This window comes from Sciurus carolinensis, chromosome 9, assembly GCF_902686445.1.
Source record: "Sciurus carolinensis chromosome 9, mSciCar1.2, whole genome shotgun sequence".
In the NCBI taxonomy this organism is placed as follows: domain Eukaryota; kingdom Metazoa; phylum Chordata; class Mammalia; order Rodentia; family Sciuridae; genus Sciurus; species Sciurus carolinensis.
This window is the reverse complement of record NC_062221.1, coordinates 7225883-7245399: the sequence shown is the minus strand read 5'-3', so window position 1 is coordinate 7245399 and position 19517 is coordinate 7225883. Positions and strand designations below refer to the sequence as shown.

The 19517-nt window shown below is 41.3% G+C and overlaps 2 protein-coding genes across 3 annotated transcripts in view; one reads left to right on the top strand and one right to left on the bottom strand.

Annotated features, from left to right (window-relative positions):
• Positions 1-1428: 1428 nt before the first annotated feature.
• Gfm1 (G elongation factor mitochondrial 1) overlaps positions 1429-19517 on the bottom strand; it is a 39818-nt gene continuing 21729 nt past the window's right edge. The window contains exons 14-19 of one of the 2 annotated variants that reach the window (XM_047563343.1): positions 10689-10851; positions 8810-8954; positions 3281-3441; positions 2478-2531; positions 2198-2340; positions 1452-1567 (exon numbers count right to left, since the gene is read on the bottom strand). In XM_047563343.1, coding sequence (XP_047419299.1) covers positions 2209-2340; positions 2478-2531; positions 3281-3441; positions 8810-8954; positions 10689-10851 — 655 coding nt within the window. In that variant the 3' untranslated portion in view covers positions 1452-1567; positions 2198-2208. Of the gene's footprint in view, positions 2341-2477; positions 2532-3280; positions 3442-8809; positions 8955-10688; positions 10852-19517 lie in introns of both variants that reach the window. The other variant, XM_047563342.1, reaches the window with a different exon arrangement.
• On the top strand, positions 13595-19438 carry Lxn (latexin). Its single transcript, XM_047563344.1, has 6 exons — positions 13595-13818; positions 14839-14901; positions 16018-16195; positions 16486-16622; positions 18863-18925; positions 19171-19438. Exons 1-6 carry the CDS (start codon positions 13690-13692, stop codon positions 19267-19269), a joined length of 669 nt encoding a protein of 222 aa, XP_047419300.1. The 5' UTR covers positions 13595-13689; the 3' UTR covers positions 19270-19438.

The window sequence follows — 19517 nt, the reverse complement described above, 5'->3', positions numbered from 1 at the left end:
CTCTGACTTAGCAGCTTACAGTGCTAGCAATGCAAATGGAGCACACCCTAGTACGTCTCAAACTCATTTCTTTCTGGTGGCTGCCAAATATAAGAGTCACTCCAATTTCAAAAACATTAAAACATGAAAAATCCTAAACTTCAGAACTGATTAAATTTTAGTGATTTTGCAAACCATTCAATCTAAGAATAAGCAGTGAGGAAGGAATAACAGGAAAAATATCTTTCAAGGTAAAGTCACCAATGGTGAACCAAAAGCCCAGATTCTTATAGCACACAAATGAACATTAATGATATGACACACGTGAATTGCAAAAATCTTTCATTTCCTGTCTCGGACGTAAGTGCAGACCATCCTGCAGTGGTCTTCAGCACTGAATGCATTTTGGAATCACCTAGAAGAGTTTCTGAGTATTTACTTTTAAGGTCCAGGTGATTTCAAGGTGCAGTCAAGCCTGGGCACCCATGCAGTGCTTTCCTAGTCTGAGTCTACCAGTTAACACAGCACTTTAAAAGTACTCATTTATGAATACTTCTCATCTTTTCCATTCTTCGGACTTTGGCTGGCAGGTAGTGTTTACTAACCACCACTAAGCTAATGAGTTAGCAGGAACTGTGGGTTCTGGTCCTGGAGCTGTCCCACAGGGTGCTGTTGCAGATACTCCCCCCAGCTAGGTCTGCATCACTGCCTATGAAATGCAGGTGATGCATTAGGTATCTAGAGTCCTTTCTGACACTGCGACTTTATTAACCAGAATATTTAACAAATCAAGGATGTATCCAAATTTACCCATCTTTCTGATACTCTCAATGGCCAGATGTGCCCTGTCGTACTTGTGTACTGGCTCGTGTGGAACAGTTCTCAAAGTCATCAAGAAGGGTTCCAGGGTGCTGACCAAATGCCTCAGCAACCACGTTATCTGATGCTATTGGAGCAACAGCTGTGTTGGTGGTGAATGTGCTTCCTCAAAAGCAACCTAAGTATCCATTTTACTACTTAGCTGTGTGGTCTTGCAAAAATTAACCTTCTCTGTACCTTTGCTGTCCCTATCGCAAAAAAACCTTCTCACAAGGTTGTGAGAATTAAAATAGGTAATACACTTAAATTACTCAGCAAATGTCTTAAAAACATATGCTCAATACTTAATCCTTTTTTTCAACCTAGAAATCTTAGATTATAAAGTCTATAAATCAAGAAAACCAAATGCATTTAAAACCAGTTATTTCATTTTTATAATCTATTAAGGAAAAAGACTATGAGGTGAATATGGTATAAGGTAATTTTTGGATGAAGAAATTCTGCATAGTTTGGTAAAACTGCCTAGGAAACCCAACTTACTGTAGAAATCAAAGCTGAATGTTCTTTCACAATCTCAATGAATATGTGACAAATTCTAGCAGACTCAAATTCAACTAGCATTTACCAGGTGGGTGAAGTGACAGGGCAACAACTCTGTAAATCACACTTTATTATTTAGGGCTATAAGAACATTGAGGTGAACACAAACCAGAAGAGCACATGTGAAGATCTCATTTACTTCATACAGGACCGCATGTAACGTGTACTCCTAAAACAGAGGCAGTTACAAATTTGCAGAATCCATAAACTGAAGCAATCAGTCATATGCCAACCAGCTAGAAACTCAGCTGTTCTATAGTAGGGGCATAGGACATGCCCTCTTAAACAGGACAGCCTGCCCACTAACGACATGATGTACAAAATTCACTTGCAAGTCTTCAGCAAAATAACTTAAAAATTCAATGTAGGGGAGACAGACAATAAAATTATTGTTTGATAAACATGGTTGACAAAAGTGCCCACTGCTGAATCTGGATGGAAGGAACATGGCTGTTCTGTACTATTTTTCCAGCTTTTCCATATGTTGAAAATTCTCATGAAAAAGAAAATGTGGAAAGGAAGTTTATACATATTCTAAGTTGAGGACTATAACTGAAATAATCTCTTTTTACCTTAAATAAATATTAAGTATATTTCAGTAATATTTTGAGGTTATTCAATGAACTATAAAACAAACCAACAGAGTTGAGATATACATAGAATTATCTTAGAATATAATAGAAGCTCCTGAATGTAAAATAGGAAGGGCTTCTAAAACTTGTTTCAGCAACCTGATTTCATTCCACTGGAATCCGTCATATCTAAGCCTTGCATATTCACTTAAAGTTACTAAACTCACAAGAAAGACAGTCAGTTCTTGGCTTTTCCTTTTTTTACAGGAAGTTGACCTGTTGCTTCCAAATGCTTATTAATGAGGTCTTCTTGTGTGGAAGGTAAACACGGCTGGTATCTACAATACTCCATTGTGTATTCTCCTTTTCCCTAGGAGTTTAAGAGGCAGAGGAGAGAGAGAATTTTTTTATAACTGTTAAGTCACATGAAGTCAGAATTTCATAAGTCTCATCTTGTGTAGGATGGTCTTTTGAAGAGCACTGTGATGAAGATAAACACTTGCTTACCTCTGTGCAAGACCTAAGTTCGGTGGAATAACCAAACATATCATTCAGAGGGACCTAAAAACAAACGAGAGATGTAAGCACTGCTTGCTAAAAAATACCTGAGAAAAATACAAAGACAAAAATACAAAGGCTACTTAATGCCTTCAGATTTAGGTTTCAATTCACTACTTTTGGTTTAAAAGACTTAAAAGCCAAAGAGAAACCTTTTTGCCTTATTCCAAGTGGAAACCCTACTTGAAAATTATTTCACTTGGTGGTCACAGCTGGAAACCAATTTTCAGTCCCACGGAATAGATGCCACTGATGCCCTTCCTTCCATCCAACCTGCCCCAGGCCCAAGTACTCAGAAGTGCTCCTTCTGTGGAAATGTTAATATAAATGCCCACCGGATGCTGGCTGTGTTCCTTCTATGGTGCTGGGCAGGCCCCAACACTGAGTCACACCCAGCCCTGGGGTGGGTCCATGTGCTGGTAGCAGTGTAAAGCAGGGGCCAGCATTCTTCCCCAGATTTAAGTCAAGATAGACAGGCAGGCTGTGCAAATAAAACTAAAAGGAGAAAGTTCACAACTCTATACCTGAGAAACTGGCATGTTTACAACAGGTCACAGTGAAAAATGAATATTATTTTTGCTTTTTGCATTTAAGATTTCTCTAACAGCAGATTACAGAAATTCCCAGATACATACAGCACAAATTCAATAGAAAAATATATAAAATTGCTCTATAATTTCCAAAAACAAAAGCTAAATGACTTCTTTCTGTGGATGAAAAAGGTAAGACTATCAATAATCAATAGTACTTACATCCGCATACAGTGTAAAATAGTCCTCAATTCCATCCTGTCCTGTGATTACCCCATGCCGCCGGTTAATTCCTGCCATTACTGGTCCCTGAAATTCATTTGGTGCTATAACTTCCACAGACATAACAGGTTCAAGAATACATAACGTTGCATTTGCCAAAGCTGAGTTAAACAAACAAAAACAAGTGCATTAGCAGTTAAACAAACTGGACACTCTTCCCTTTCCAGCTCTACGAAAGGAGAGGGAGACACACACACACACACACACACACACACACACACACACACACAAATGATGCACTTCAAGTATCTGGTCTGGACTCATTCTGGTACCAGTAAGTCATTCTCCTATGTGGAAATTCCAATAAGACAACATTTAATTCTAATATTAGTATTTCCATTACCATATTTTTATTATTAAAATGCATTAAACTTCAGAGAACATAAAAGGATCCTAAAATATCATTTGCTCATTGAATGCTTTATACCAGGTAAATTACCCAGTTGCTCATTTCTCTGGAGATCTTTAGGGCTAAGGACATGAACTGGTAAGTCGTAAGTCTCTAATCAAGGTAAACCCAAGCCTCCTTGCTCATTCCTGAAAGACATTATTTTTTACTATAAGAAAAGAGCTGTATCACAGGGTGGGTGAGGGTACACAATGTGCCCCCTTATGCTTAGGATAACAATCAAGTTGCACCTCATCTCCTTCCTTTCTAGGCTAAACAATTCCACTACCTGATTGAGAATCCGAAGACCACGTTTCCAGCTTCTGCTCTACCTCTAACAAGTCTATATGCCTCCTGTGAAAACAGTCTGTTCAGGTCTCAAGCTTCTATACCTACAAAATAAAGATCCTGGACTAGATGTTAAGAACCATTTCAGCAGTAAAAATGTGTCTATATTTGTTTTTTATCCCATTTGATATATAATCAGAACACTTCCTACAGTTACAAATACTGACTGATGTTTAAATATAGTAATTTGGAAAGAGTATAATAAAATTTCAAACATTTATACTTGTTTCAGAAGTTGTGCTAGTTCAGAATAATGCTGTGTTCTGACTGGCTATGTGACCTCCAAATGAAGGCTTTAAGCGAGACAGAAAAGTTGATGAAGAAACTGTTTTGTTTTAAAATAAAAGCTTTTAAAAACTTTTCCAGAAGATTGATTTGTTTATAATAAACTAGAAATCATTCTTGTAAATTCGTTAACGCACCTCTTCTAAAGAAACTATTAGGGGCTGGGCTGTGGCTCAGCGGTGGAGCTCTCACCCAGCATGACGGGAGGGAGTGATGCTGCGGCAACGAGCAGCGGGGCCCAGGGCTGTCACAGTGGCACACGGCGGCCCGTGCCTGCTGGGACCTCGCCCTCCTGAATCCAGAACAGTACTAACACTAAGCACAAAGCAAACTCAACTTGTCCTTTTCCAGCTTTCTGGCATTTTTTTCTGAATATTTCAATCTGGTTGGTTGACTCCACAGATAGATAACCCGTGGATACAGAGGGCTGTCAGAATTCACCTTCTTAGAAATATTAATTCAAATCATATTCTAGCTCAAAATTATCTTTGACTAACAGTCTGAATTAGTGAAACTGTGTCATGACAAGAGGAATGCCTGAACTCACAAAATATCACCAACTGGGACGTTTCCTGGCGCGGCTCTGCCAGACCCGTCACGGACACCTGAAGCAGACTGACAGCCCCAGTTGCAGGTGCAGCTTCATCTGCGTAATTTCTTAGGTTAGCACAAAAGTAGCATGTCCCTGGTTCTGAAGACACATAAATAATACAGAAAAGGTGCCCAGAACAAGAGATGTGAGCAGCTGTCTACACTGAATTACACACTGTCCTCCATTTTCAACAGATCAATAATGTAGAACTAGACTATCAAGGGGTTATATTCTGAAGGAAAAGGTCATGTTCAATGCCCATCACCCAACTGTGGAGGGTGGTCTGTCCAGTTATGGTCACATTCTTTCACCCTATTCTTTCCGTTTAACTGTTTTGTCCCAAATCCATCTCCCGATTCACTTCCGAGTGAGCCTTGCCCTTATGCCTTCCTTTAACTCTGTAGCACAGGATCCCAGAGCTAACATCACCCTGTCAGTTTTCAAAAGCCATATGACAGCCCAGTCCTAAAAGCAGGTTCAATGTGGTACGGTATGGGGACAAAGTACTAATGTCACCATAGGACCTTTTAAGCCAAAGTGGTGGGTGGAGATGGTAATGTCTCCACTTCAACCCACTAGCAGTAACATCCACATAACCAGGCCAGTGCTAACGCGGCTGTGAGCAGGCAGCCTGGCCCAGGTTTAACTTTAAGCTCCACCACTAACCACACGTAAGTTCAGGTCTTCAACTAGCTGCTCTGAGCCTCAGTGTTCTCAGCTTAAAGTCACTGTGAGATACGGCAACTCACCTTCATAATTCCCGTACTTCACATAATTCACAGCACAGTAAGCTATCAATGTCATTACTGCCACTCTGGAGACAATGAGCTGGGGAACGGGGGGCAAGGCATAACATGAGGCCAAAAGCAGCAGACAGGAGAAGGACCTGGCACTCACTAAGCCCAAATAAGTAGGTTGGTGTTTTCAGGTTCATCCCATTTAACATTGGGAGTTATCACCACCCAGCAGGCTGGTGAAGCTCAGATGACCAGCCCACTTCCACACAGTCAGTAAGATTCACTACACAGCTGGTGAGCAATGGACAAGAGCAGACTGTGGCATCAAATGAACATGACTTGGCTGGGCCTTCGTTTCCCTTGCAAAGTGGTTACAGGTTCTGGACTTCTGGAGAGACCAAGCATGGCACCCTCTCTAAAGACTGGCCACAAAATGATGGCAATGAGCACTTGAATAGAGAAATGCAGCCAAACTGAACATTCTCGTTTCACACTTCAGATTTCAGTTACACCATCGATTAATCTCAGAAATGAAGTTTAAATTCTGACTCAAACCAGAATACATGAAAATTTGAACTATTTTTCTTCTAATCTTAATATATAAAATACAATATACTTTGCCATCATATAACAATAACTTATAAGCTATTCTTATACTAAGTTCACTTACCAATGTTTTCACATGGAAACTGATATGGCATTCAACAGAGGTATATGTGTTATAAAGTTGATTTTCTTAGTAAATTTGGCAAGAATTTCCTCATATCTGATATTTTACATTTTTATCTTTTTTAGGAATGTAAGTCTGTTTTAATTTTTATTCCATGCCAATGTTTAAGTTTTATTTATTTTCAATTGACAAATAAGAATTATGGGGCAAAATGTGAGGTTTCAAACATTTTTATCTTTTAATCATGGAGAAATCGGATCAGATGTAAAAGGCCCAAAGCCATCTGTTTTGCATGCTGGCACCCTGCTCACCTGCACAACCTGGCAGGAAGGTAATAAAGCCTCTCGATGCATTTGTAATTCAGTGTTTTTCCTCTGTACCTCTACTGGCTGGTAAACTTTAATGTTGACTTTTCTTTGGATATGTAGATATACCATGACATAAACACATATTTATTCTTTTTAAACATAGAATCATATAAAAAGAATGGAGTTCCTGCTAACTGGTGACCATATCCATCATCTGGTTTTCTGTAGCCGCTCCTACCAGCACCCAGGGAAGAGCCTTCACAGAACACGTGGTGCTAAGTTTGTTTTCGATGTATTTCTAAAACATATACAATTTTTAACTAATTTGTTGGTTTAAGGTTTACTAAAGTGGTCAAGACTTAGAGGCCAAAAAGCAGGTATTCTAATCGAAATCATGTTTAATAAAGTCCAATTTCTTTGTGACTTTATTTTCCTGTTTCCTTCTGACACAATCTTGAGATTGTGACCAAATGCCATAACACAGACTGCAGATGCATTTTTAATAGAGAGCTTACATGAAGGAAATGGAGAGTCCTTTTCTATTTTACAATGGGAAACTGGAACATAAATTTCTGAAGGCTCCTATTCAAGTACAATAAGGAATGAGCAACCTTCTCCAACCAGGCCCCAGACCCGAACACAGACACAAACTGAGCCAAAGGCAACATACGATCCGAAATTCATACAGAACCCTTCAAATCCCGACTAACGAATGCTCAGGGAATGGCGCTGTGATTAACTCTCTATTGTCTATTTTAATCATCTTTGATGAAAATATTTGACACATTTTGTGAATCACAATTATTCTGTATGAAGACATATCTGGACATTACTTATGAATTACCAAATAACAGCTATGGAAGAGAATGCACAGAGAATGAATTTTCTGGTTCCAGGACACAACTTCACAGCTCCTTTGTTGACACTCTAGAAAGCAGTAAGGAGATTCCTCAGAAAACATGGAGTGGTACCACCGTATGACCCAATAAACCCACTCCTTTGCATATACTACATTGATGCAGCCACATCAATGTTTATATCAGCTCAATTCACAAGAGCTAAGCTATGGAACCAACCTAGATGCCCTTCAACAGATGAATGAATAAGGAAAATGTGGTACATACACACAATAGAATATTATTCAGCCATAATGAAATAATGGCATTCGCTAGTAAATGAATGGAACTGGAGACTCATGGTAAGTGAAATAAGCCAATTCCAAAAAACAGAAGAACAAAGGTTCTCTCTGATATGTGTACACTAACATACAATAAGGGGGCTGTCAGTGGAGGATAGAAGTCCCCTGGATTAGACAAAGGGGGATGATGGGAAGGGAGGGGGGATGGGAACAGGAGAGACAGTAGAATGAATTTGACATCACTTTCCTATGCTCAGATATGAATACACAACCACTGTAACTCCACATCAAGTACAAACACAAGAATGGGAAGTTATACTCCATGTATATGTATATGTCAAAATACATTCTACTGTCATGTATATCTAAAAGGAGCAAAACAATTGTTTTTAAAAAGTTCCTTTGTTGAATAACCTTGATGTCAAACTGCTATGTTGTCATTTGCTTTCTTCTTGCTTAGGGTTCTAGTTCATCAGAGTTTTAATACAAGTATTATTTTCTGGAAAAGGTGGATAATTTTAGCAGTTTAGCAAGAAGTCTGCATTGTGATAAGGTTTACTGAGTTCTTTCAAAATCCTTTCTATCCTTAAAATGCCTAAAAGCCTTGCAATGTAATATGAGAAAACGCTACTTATAAATTCATGGACTTCCTGACATTTAAATAAATCAACAAAAATAGTATGACTATAATTAACATATCTTTAAAACATTTCTTGGAATTGTGAGCACTTGTTTTTTCTATTAAAAACAGAACTTGATGCATTCAAACATGTGGAAAAAAAACGAGATAATTTAGAAAAATCAGGTAGGCTTTGAGTTTTGCAAGAAAGAGAATATGGTACTCAACCCTCACTTCAGTTCAGTTCTATAAATATGTGTGCAATACCTCCCGCACTCCTTGGTTGTGTATGCTGTGTCTGGGTGGGAAGACTAAGAGCAGGGTTGCCTTCGGAGGCTCTCAAAGCAAACAGGGCACAGCTGTAGGCGCCAGCGGGCAGCTCACCTTGTTTCAGGGCACCTTCTCCAGCTCTGATGAAAGAGATCTCGTTGGAATCGACCATGTGGTGTGCTCCATCTTGCAGAACAAACCGGAGGCCAGAGAGCTTGTGACCAGAAAGAGGGCCCTTCTCACAGGCCTCTAAAAACCCCTATCGATGAATGAAAACAACTTTTGGAAGGAGTGGATTTCATGTCAAAAAGATGCATTACCAAAAATGTCAAATGAAAGCATGCACTAGCCTGTTCAGAATTCCTGTTCTTAGGATATAAGCCATATTTCATCCCTCAAGAACCTTTTTAGAAGTTTCCATCAACACAATTACCAGTTACGTCTCTGTACTGTGACATCTCGATGGAAGCATATGACGCTCAGGTGTGAGCTGGCTGGAAAGGATGCCTCGCCTTCCAGAATGGCTCAACCCACAGCCCTTAATTTTATAACGAGGAAACAGAGGGACAGCAAATCTAAGGAACCTCCTAAGAGAAACCTTGCATCAGCTTTGGCGTTTATTTCATAGCTGGGTCGCAAGTCTCTCCTCACGCCCAGCACTGCTCTGCCTGGAGGGCACCTCACTGGTGACAAAGATGCAAGGCGTGAAGTCGGAAGGTGCCAGTAAGAACTGGCCTTAAAAGATTATTTTGTTTTCTCAAAGGCAATTCTCTTTTAAAAAGACAGTTTCGTTGAGATGTAATGGTTACACAATAAGCTACACGAGTTTAAGAGTAAAATTTGGTAAATTGGCAGTTCTTATTACCCAGTCATGCAGAATTCCTACAACTCCTTTTTTCCTGCCAAGCCATCACATGGCTGCACATATGGTATGCTATATTTCCAACATTTCAAACCTGCAAATTGTGTTTGATGAAAAATTCTAAGCTCTCCTTCACTCATGTTACTCTGAGAGATAGAATATTTTTGGAATTGTGTGAACAAAATAGTCTTGAATTAAGGGTACGGTGCACAGAACACACTACCCACTAAAAAAAAACCCACCACCATCACTAAAACCAAAAGAATAACCCATTAACAAGGATTTTTAAGTTAAAAGGCTAAAAAACAAACAAAAACACTTAAGGGGCTGGGTTGTGGCTTAGTGATACAGTGCTTGCCTAGTACGTGTGAGGCCGAGGGTCCGATTCTCAGCACCACATAAAAATAAAATGAAGGCATTGTGTCCACCTACAACTTGAAAAAAAAAAGTATATAATATATACACACACACACACACATATATACATACATATATGTGTGTGTGTGTAAAAACTCTAAAGACCAAAAATATATTAAAACAAAAAACAAAAAAACTTAAAACCCCAGCCTGCAAGGGTGGACAACTACTGAAGGTGCAAGACACCGCAGAGACAGTGGAGCACCTCATGATTCCCCAGGACACGAGAGTGCCATCTGACCTCAGACCTGTGAAGGAGGCAGGCTGAAGTATTTTGCTCTCAGTTTACAAATTAGAAAACTGGCTCTGGAGGCCCACTGACCAAGGGGCGGGCTGATCAGCAAGAAGTAAAGATGACTCAGCACCCAGGTACAAGGCATCTGAATAAATGTTCCACCACAACAGGGCACGAGCCTCCTGTAAACCCCTAAGGACCAGGACAGAGGTGAACTGCTGACAAAAGCAATGCAGCAATTGCAGTTCAGGAAGAGGACATGATAGCTACGATTAAGAAACAGACGGGTTCCCATCATCCTCACAGCACGGGTCCTCAGGGCGACTCAGGGAGCTGCAGGGTCCAAGTCAGAAGTAAAGCCTGATAATCGGCCAGGGAAGCAGGCCCGCAGCCAAAATGAACAGGGCACACAAGTATGATTCCATACTCAGTGAACTGATGTCAGCAAGTGAAAACAGCAAAATTTTGTGAAAATGTACCTTTTCTACAGCAGGCACAAACTGCTTTGGAACATTTGACCCGAACGTCTCATCGGAAAACTCCAACTTGGTGTAGTTCTCTGGGTCCAGAGGCTCCAGCACACCTATCACTTTCCCATACTGGCCTGCACCACCTGATTGCTTCTTATGTGTGAACTCGAACCTGGAAGTGATTTCAGAGGCAGAAAACCAACACAGCATTACGTGACTACCAAAATGGAATAACTCTACTAATTTAAATGAAAAAACCAACCAAACAAAAAAAAAAAAACATTTTTTCTGTATACCACCAATGCACAAAAGAAAAGGTAATTAAGAGTCCAGCTGGAGGCTCCTGTTCTAACAGCCTGCATTCCAGGGAGGTGCCCACTTCTGGAATCCTCTCTTACTTGGAATACTCCTTTTTTGGAGTCTCTCACTGTGGACAGCTGATCTATTCAGGTCATTTCTATCTGACCTTGCTATTTAGGTCTATAGATTATAAGGGTGTTCCAGATGGAATAATCAACACCTGAAAATGATTAATGGCAAAATGACAGCAACCAACATAAATAAGTCACCGAAGTCACTTCAGACACAAGTCAGTGAGTGTTCATGGCACACACAGCAACACAAATAGGTAGAACAAGCATTTTATATGCATATTAAAATATGTAAACACAGGCTATTTCACAGGAAAAACACCTCATGAGTATGTGTGCAAGCAATTTCTTGCTTTAACCTGACCCCCTCCTCAAGACCACAGATGGAAGAGGCCAGTCACTTTCAGGTGTATCTGCAGGTAACTGGACATGAACGGGGAAGAGCACTGTGTAATGGTGGTGTATATGTCAGCCTGGGTAGGAGACTCCAGCTTGGGACAGACAGCCTTCCTAAACCGACTGAGCATGAAGGTGCAGGACTAGCTGCCTCTCAATAACCTCACAGCGGTCAAGAGCTTCAGGATGGCTGAAGGGAGAGCAAGAAAACAAATGCCACATCACCACGGCACCACCGCAGGGGGATTTCCAAATCCACAGCACACGGGGCACAGGGACATGAAGTTCTCCACGTGGCACTTTAAACCTTGTCTTAAATTTGATAATATAACATCAACACACACGCTAGTTCTGTCCTATCGACACAGTAATCACTAACTCTGGATACTTATAACTACAATTAAATAAAATGAAGAATCAGTTCCTCAGCTGCACCAGTAGAACCCCAGCCCTCGAGAGCACCACGTGGAGGATGGCCACCGTCTGGATGGCAGACACAGAACACTTGCCCCACTGCCAGAGCTCTGCTGGGCAGCGACGCTCTGGACGACCAGGTCACACATGAGGAGACCCACGGTTTCAGGGACCTGTCTGAACTTAGGACCAAGAGGCTGCTGCACAAGGCAGCACTGGATACGGACTGTCCTACCTGTTCTTCAGCATGCACCCCTGAAGTCGCTGCTCTTTAATCATCACTCTACAGATAGGAAGCCCAAGGATCAGAAAGGCCATGTCACTCGACCATTGTGACAGAGCTATTAAGTGGCACAGCCAGGGCCTTTGCACCAAAACCAATGCCCTTAACCAAGTTCTTTTCTGGAAGGCTAATGACATAAACTGACAACCCACAAAAGATGCTTCACTTCAAAGTCTGCAGGGAGGTGCTTCATGCAGACAGATTTTGCAGTGGTTTAGGTAAAGACATTGAAGAACAGAGAACACCCAGCAAAGAGCTAAACAGACCTGCTGACGGCAAAACAGCCCCTGCCTGCAGTCAAACCTCTTCATCTTGTGAAAGGCAAGATAGTTTTGACAAAACTTCATCCTCACATTAAAATTAATGTTAAATTAGAACTGTATTGGTTTTGCTGTTTATCTCTACACTATAGATTTGTTTCCACTTTATGGTCATAACAAAGTTGCAAGCCACAGTTATTTTTATTTTGTTTTATGCTCCTACAGTCACATAAGATTGTAGTATAGTTTACCTGATCCCAAAGAATCATAAATCTTACTTTGAATCATAAATCTACACAATACTCAAGTCTGAGGAGGATGGCCTGAGAACTAACCATTAATGAAGCTATAAAACTTCAAAAACCCATTTTTAAGTAAAAAAGAAAAGAATCTCTATTTCCAAGCCAACTAGTTAAGGTGAAGTTCTGGCCACAGCTCTCATGAAAAGGAACCCTCACTTCCTGATCATCAGCAAACCCAGAGAAATGCCTAAGTTGCAAATCTTTAAAGATGGCAAAAGGATAATTTCAAAAAACAGGAAAGTAGAAATGCACTGCCTTCTAAAAGCTGTCCTGTTGAAGCAACTGTAAAACCTCACCTTTGTCACAAGCTACTTCGATGTAGTGCTTTGTGTTCAGTTTTTAGGTACATTTCAGAGTAAAATATTCAAAGTGATTAAAGTTAGATGCACAGTGTTATACAAACCTCACCTTTCAAAGATCAGCAAAGGAGAAGAGGTGTGCAGGGGCATCTTTTTTTTTTTTCCCCTATCCAAATTACTTAGTCCCCAACTTAATACTATATATAAATTGTAGTCTCCCATACCTAGGTTTGAGTAGACGTGACCCAAACCCACAGAAAACTGGGAAAGAAGGGGCAAATCACACTACCTGGGACACCTCCACAACCTGCCCTGTGTAAAGCTCTCGCCGTCTTAAGAAAGTTGTGCTGCAATCTGAAAGAGAAGCAGCCAGACTGTCTTCCAAGGAAAGACAGATGGAAGCCTTGAGAAGCCCCGGCAGCGCAAAGGCCAGAGTCTCCGGCTTGCAGGGGTTAGAGACCGAGCCACTGCTGCTCCGGCGCCAGCCCTCGCCTGCCATCCCGCAGGCGGCGCAGGCCCAGGCAGCCGCGGGACGGGCGGGGCCACAGCAGACTCCCCGGCGAGGAGGAAGAGGAGGGCCGCGCCGGCGCCGCGCCGCCCCGCCCCGCCCCGCCCAGCCCAGCCAGGCAGCGGAGTTTCCGCCTCGTCCAGGCAGCACAGCGCTGGGTCTGGGCAGCTCCGTAGCATGGAGATCCCGCCAGAACACTACACAGCCTCCAGGGCGGTCTCGGTGGCCGAGAGCTGCATCAACTACCAGCACGGGACCCCCCACCAGGTGTTCCTGGTGCAGAAGGTGGAGCAGGCCCGCCTGGAGGTGAGTCCCACCAGACCCGCCAGGTGTCCCGGGTGCAGACCCCGACGAGCAAGCGGGGAGCTAAGTACAGTGGGTGGTGCAGGCCCACGCCCTCCGGCCCCCCAAGTTAACGTTCCTGGGGTGGTCTAAGCTCCGGTCCCTGCAGACAGCAGGAACTGTTCATTCTCTTCACGGCAAGGGAGAAAGGCCAATACCATTTCTGCGCCCACCGAGACAAGGAAATAGGGAATTATGCTAACTTCAACACTTTTCCTAGGTGACACCATAGCAATCATTCAAAAGAATCTTAAAACTGCTACTGTTTCTTAACTGCTACTCCATCTTCCATAGGACTCCACTGCCTAAATTGTAAGAACTGATCCTTGTTAGATCCTTTGACCAAAATCAAGGGGGAAACAAAGAGCAGGAGAAGCTGACATGGAGTCAGAAAAGCCAAGCCCGTGGGCTGAGCCTGGCTGTAACCACCACGCCAGGGGGCCGCCTTGGGCTGCAGCCGGGGAAGGCTGGAACTGGAGGATGCTCAGGACTGCAGCATGCCCACCTTACTAGATTTCGGTGGTCCCTATTTTCATTCATCAGATACAATTTTTTAACCACCGAAGGTTTTCAGAGCTGACAGGGAAGAGCTTCTCCTCAGAAACAGCAACAAACAGTACAAGCAGTAGAAACTCCCAATTTGCCTCTTGATTTACAAGTGAAATATCTAAATGTTTGTCTTACTCCTGTAAAAACTGTTCAAGAATCATTTTGCAGGGCTGCTGATACACAAGTTAAAACAGTACTTAAGTGCAGCCAGTCTCCAAACACTGCAGTAATCTGCCTCAGGTCCTGATCCAGACAGACAGGACAGAGATCTGCTCAACTGGATGTTAGCTGACTGGTGGACATGCCTCTCTCAAGATGCATGGCCTTAATCATGCCTCCACCAGCCAGCCTTCCTCTCCCCATCAAAGAAGAATGCATTTCCTAAAAATGTGAATATTTGACTTATTTTCTCTCCTAACATTTTCTTAAATTTAGGATATTCCAGGAAGAGGACACAAGTATCACCTTAAATTTTCTGTGGAAGAAATGACACAAAAAGTAAGTGAAATGTCCTTTTAAGCAAATAAAACGTTATTCTGAATATTCAAAATCATCTTTTTTTGATCAAATCCATAGCATTTTAGACTTTTAATTTTTAAAAATTGTTGTGAAATCCCTGACTCTCTTAAACACTGACCATATGGTTATATTGTCAAAGCTTACAAGGGCCAGCTTTGTAAGTTTACTCCAAAATTTACTATCTTTGTGTGCGGATATATATCCTGAATTATTTCGACTGAACTCTTTAGAAAACAGACCACACTTCAGTTCAAATACATTAAGAAGTGACATACTCACAGGGCAGTCTCAATTTCTGCCCACTGTGGCTGAGTGAAGTCATTCACTCTCCATTCCTTACGCCTGCCCTTCCAGTTCTGTCTTTGTGCATTTAGAGAAGGCAGGCAAGTGCTTTCAGGTATCCATGAGCAACCAGTGACCAACTAAGACCACTGCTAAGGCCCCTTGTGGGGCACAGAAATTTTAAAAAATTATATACCTGTTGAATTATTTAAATAAATTTAAAAGAAACTGCAATTTTCACCATAACCATCTTGGAATTTTTAAAGTCTTGCTTTTTTAAGTATAATTCTGAAGAGCTACAGGCTAATATAAGTAAATTCATTAACCGGCATTTGAGCTGCTAGACAAAGACAACTTTTCAAAGCATAATTTAATGCTGCAATCTGTTAATTTTATGTCTTAGATAGAGAATGTTATATCTGTATTTGAGATTATTTCAGGAGCAGGAAGTTAAGAGTAATGGAAAAACTTAAAAAGTAACCAGTCTTGGGTTGATACGTAAAATGAGACTAAAATCTGGTCTCACAAATGGATGCTCCATTTATACTGAAATATACTTAAAGTTTCAGGATTAAAATTTATAAGACTGTGAGACTTAATAAGTTATAAATAAGAATTCCAGTTTAAGGTACTTGCCTGATAACTTTAGAAAAGGAATGGGACAGGCCCAGTTAGATGCCTCTGAAATCAGGCACTGGGGATCAAGTCTGACACCCCTTTGGGGTCAATGCTCTGAAGCCTGTGTCACAGAACAATAATCAGTAATGCATGCCATCTCTACATACGGCTATTTCGCAAATGTGTTTCCGACAGCAAGTCACGGTGAACTGCACAGCTGAAGTACTTTACCCACCAGTGGGACAAGGCACTGCACCAGAAGTCTCCTTCACATTTCAAGGAGAAACTGGGAAGAGCCCAGATGAAGAGGATAACACTTTTTATCAAAGACTCAAGTCCACAAAGGAACCACTAGAAGCACAAAATATCCCAGGTATACACAGGACGTAGAAAAAATGTTAAGATTAATCTCAATTAACTCTATGCTTAAAATGTCAGATGTTAACCATGTTGGAAATATACTGGCTTTGACCACAAGATTGATTTCCTATCAAGCCAACAAAGAAAGAAGACTTGGAACTTTAGAGATCCAAGGCTTAATTAAATTATTTTCTGCACACATTTGAAGAAAACTAAGACATGACTTAGAATTTAAATTTTTTTAAGGTTAGAACTGTATATATAACATGATCACGTTTCTCATATAAATGTCTCTCCCACCAGACAGTTTTGGAAATGTATCTCCACAAATGACTCCAGTTCGGCACTTAGCCTGGGTTGCCTGTGGTTACATAATATGGCAGAATTCTACTGAAAACACATGGTATAAAATGGTAAAAATTCAAACTGTCAAGCAAGTGGTAAGTACTCTCTATAAAGCACACTACTGGCAGGATTAATGCTAACAAAGTATTGCTATTCATAGTTGGATAGTGTTCCTGGTCACTTTGCATTTAATGTAGTGAACCTGGTGTTCTGAAGAAGTCAGTCCTGACTAGAGAATACAAGGCGTTAGAAGAGTCCAAAGAACAGCAACTGACCCAGTTTGATTGGGCTGGCCAACAGATGCAAACCACAGGTCCCTCTGGCTTCAAAAGTTGTGCTCCTCCTCCTAGTGCCATGTTAGCCTGCATTCCCTGGGACAGGCTGACAAGGAAGCACAGCAGCAGCAAGGCAAAGCCAAGGGTTTCAAAGAAACACTTTCTCGTAATGAGCAGCACTTACACTGCACCTTCCCAAGCGGCTCAGTCCTGATGGTTCTTAACCTTTCGTGCTAGGCTTAATTAACTCTGATGCTTCACTCAAACCTTCTTCTCGAGCAAAAAGTTCTGGAGAGTTTTATTGGTAGAGGCAAGACAGAACCCCAGGCACACCAAATCCTTATAATGATCTGGCCTATCTTTAACCTTCTACGGAAAGGTCCTCAGGACCACCTTTTATGGCAGTCGCGTGAAGCTGAGTTCTCAAGAAGTGAAGTCTTGAGAGCAGTTTTGTGCCCAATACAGATTATTCCCTTTAGCAACCCCAATTCATTTTCACATCACTTGTCGCTATCCCTGTGGAAGGCTGGTGCCACTCCCGGGGCTCAGTCTGAAGGAGAGCAGAAGCACCGCAGTCTTTGTGAAGCCGGCGTGCTGCCCCTTGGCGCTCCCACTACTCCTTCTGAGCCTGTTGCAGTTTTCTTTTACCACCCACTTGGTTACACCTGACAACCTCGCGTCTTGTTGCTACCCTTATGCTTCCTTATGTCTGAGATCAAGACCATTAGGAAGGGCATCTTTCTAGACCTTAAAAATCTATGAATAAATTCTTTGATTTTAGCTGTATTAAGTGGTTAAGAGGAGAAAAAAATCTGACTAGTATCTAATGGAAATCAAGAAACTGCAAAGAAGCCACAACAGTTTTAGTCAGCTCCATGAGAAAAAAGGACTTCCCTGCCGACTTGTTTCGGCTTGCTGGTGACAAACCGTGAGGCAGCTGGAGCGCCTGCCTTTTCTCTGCAGGCTTTTGTAACCACTTTAGATGCCCAATTACAGTACTCAGAGTCGATGCCAAAGGCCCAACCTACACATCACAACATTTTGAGAAACAGATTTCACAGACATCAACCTTGCTTCCAACATTTTTTTCTCTAGCAATATGTATGCCAGACAATTTAGTAGTTTTACAAAAAACAAAAACAACAACAAAAAACTCCTGTAACCCTTCACCAAATTGTGATTTTTAAAGTATTAACAAAAACCTCAATAGAGGGGTTTAACTCAGTTTAGCCTCAGTTTCTATATATTATCTGCCTTTACTTATTGAGATCCGACATATAAAAACCCTTATTGATGTATGCACTATTACTTGCTGATATATTCAAAGAAAAGATTACTTGAAGATACCATAGAGAGAAGAGCATGCTCTTACCTGGCCCTGGGGCCACATTTACAACCATGTTTCAACAAAGGAGCCCCAGGAGCCACGCTGCACCTTGGACTCCAGGGCTTGGCTTGGCACGTCACTCCTAATCCTTAAGGAGACACATACGGCATAGCAAATCTCTGGTGATGGTTTTAAACTGTGCGGGCACAGCATTTCTGTGTGGCTGATGGCATAAATACGTTTTATCCCCAAAGTAATAAACAGTATAGAACAAAGATTTAATTACAAAATGAGATAACCACGCTGATTATATATTACTATTTTCCATTTTGTAGAAGAGAATTTCTATTATTATAAAACTGGTTTCTTTAATGTGAACATTCAATGCTCTGGTTTCTCTTAAGTGATGATTTTCTCCACAATGGAAACACTAATGGTTAAGTAATAAGCTACACACAATAATGCTAAGTGGCTCCCACAACTTGGAAGGTAAAAACATACAAACAACGTTTAGAGAATAGAAAATCATGACCTTAAAATGTAGTTTGACAGAATGCTTACGTAAGAGACTTAATTTTTTGTCAGGCTAAATTAAAATAAATCATGACATTCTTTTTTTTCTTTAACCTAAGTGGGAGTATTAAAATCATCTAATAATCAAAGTCCATTTTAAAATTAAAATGTCATTTTGCCAGCTGCATGGTTTTAAACACCAGGCTTTTGTTTGTCACAGCAAAGGAACGATGACTTCATTGAGCTAGACTACACCATCCTGCTCCACGACATCGTATCACAGGTACAGTACCGCTGGTCTCTGTTCCATGTCTTTGAGGCCACAGTGCACTTCCTTCATCTGCCTCTAACTCAGAACCTGGGCAGACTCAGACAGGGACCAGGCTGACGGATTACACTGGTAGCAGTTTAGCCTGCTTTTTGTTATTCTTGGTGGAGACTGTGTTGTTACCACCAAAGTATAAACCCACTGTGTCTTCTGAGTTGTTCTCTAAAATTTATCATACCACCCCTTTTCCTTACTTCCAGGAGATTATCCCCTGGCAAATGCAAGTTCTCTGGCATCCACAATATGGGACAAAAGTAAAACATAACAGTCGTCTCCCAAAGGAAGCGCAGAAGGAGTAAAAGGACCCTTCACTGAGATGGAGCGCAGACATGTCTACTAATGATGTGCACGTCAGTCCTCACTGGTATCTGGCCTGGGGGCCAAACAAATCGTGAACTATCACTCTGTATAATGTCATGGTTATAGTAGAGAACTGCATATTACTCCATAATAAAAAGTACCACTACATGAAAATGTCTTTGTAACAGGAATGATTCTGTACATCCCATAGTTAAGTCACAGTTTCATCCTCGAAGTCTATGATTAC

What these genes read in the sequence shown, in the direction of transcription:
- Lxn (XM_047563344.1), top strand. Translation starts at nt 13,690, where the DNA reads ATGGAGATCCCGCCAGAACACTACACAGCCTCCAGGGCGGTCTCGGTG. An exon ending in TGGAGCAGGCCCGCCTGGAG is followed by an intron (nt 13,819 to 14,838) that starts GTGAGTCCCACC and finishes TCTTAAATTTAG; the next exon opens with GATATTCCAGGAAGAGGACA. An exon ending in TTCAAACTGTCAAGCAAGTG is followed by an intron (nt 16,623 to 18,862) that starts GTAAGTACTCTC and finishes TGTTTGTCACAG; the next exon opens with CAAAGGAACGATGACTTCAT.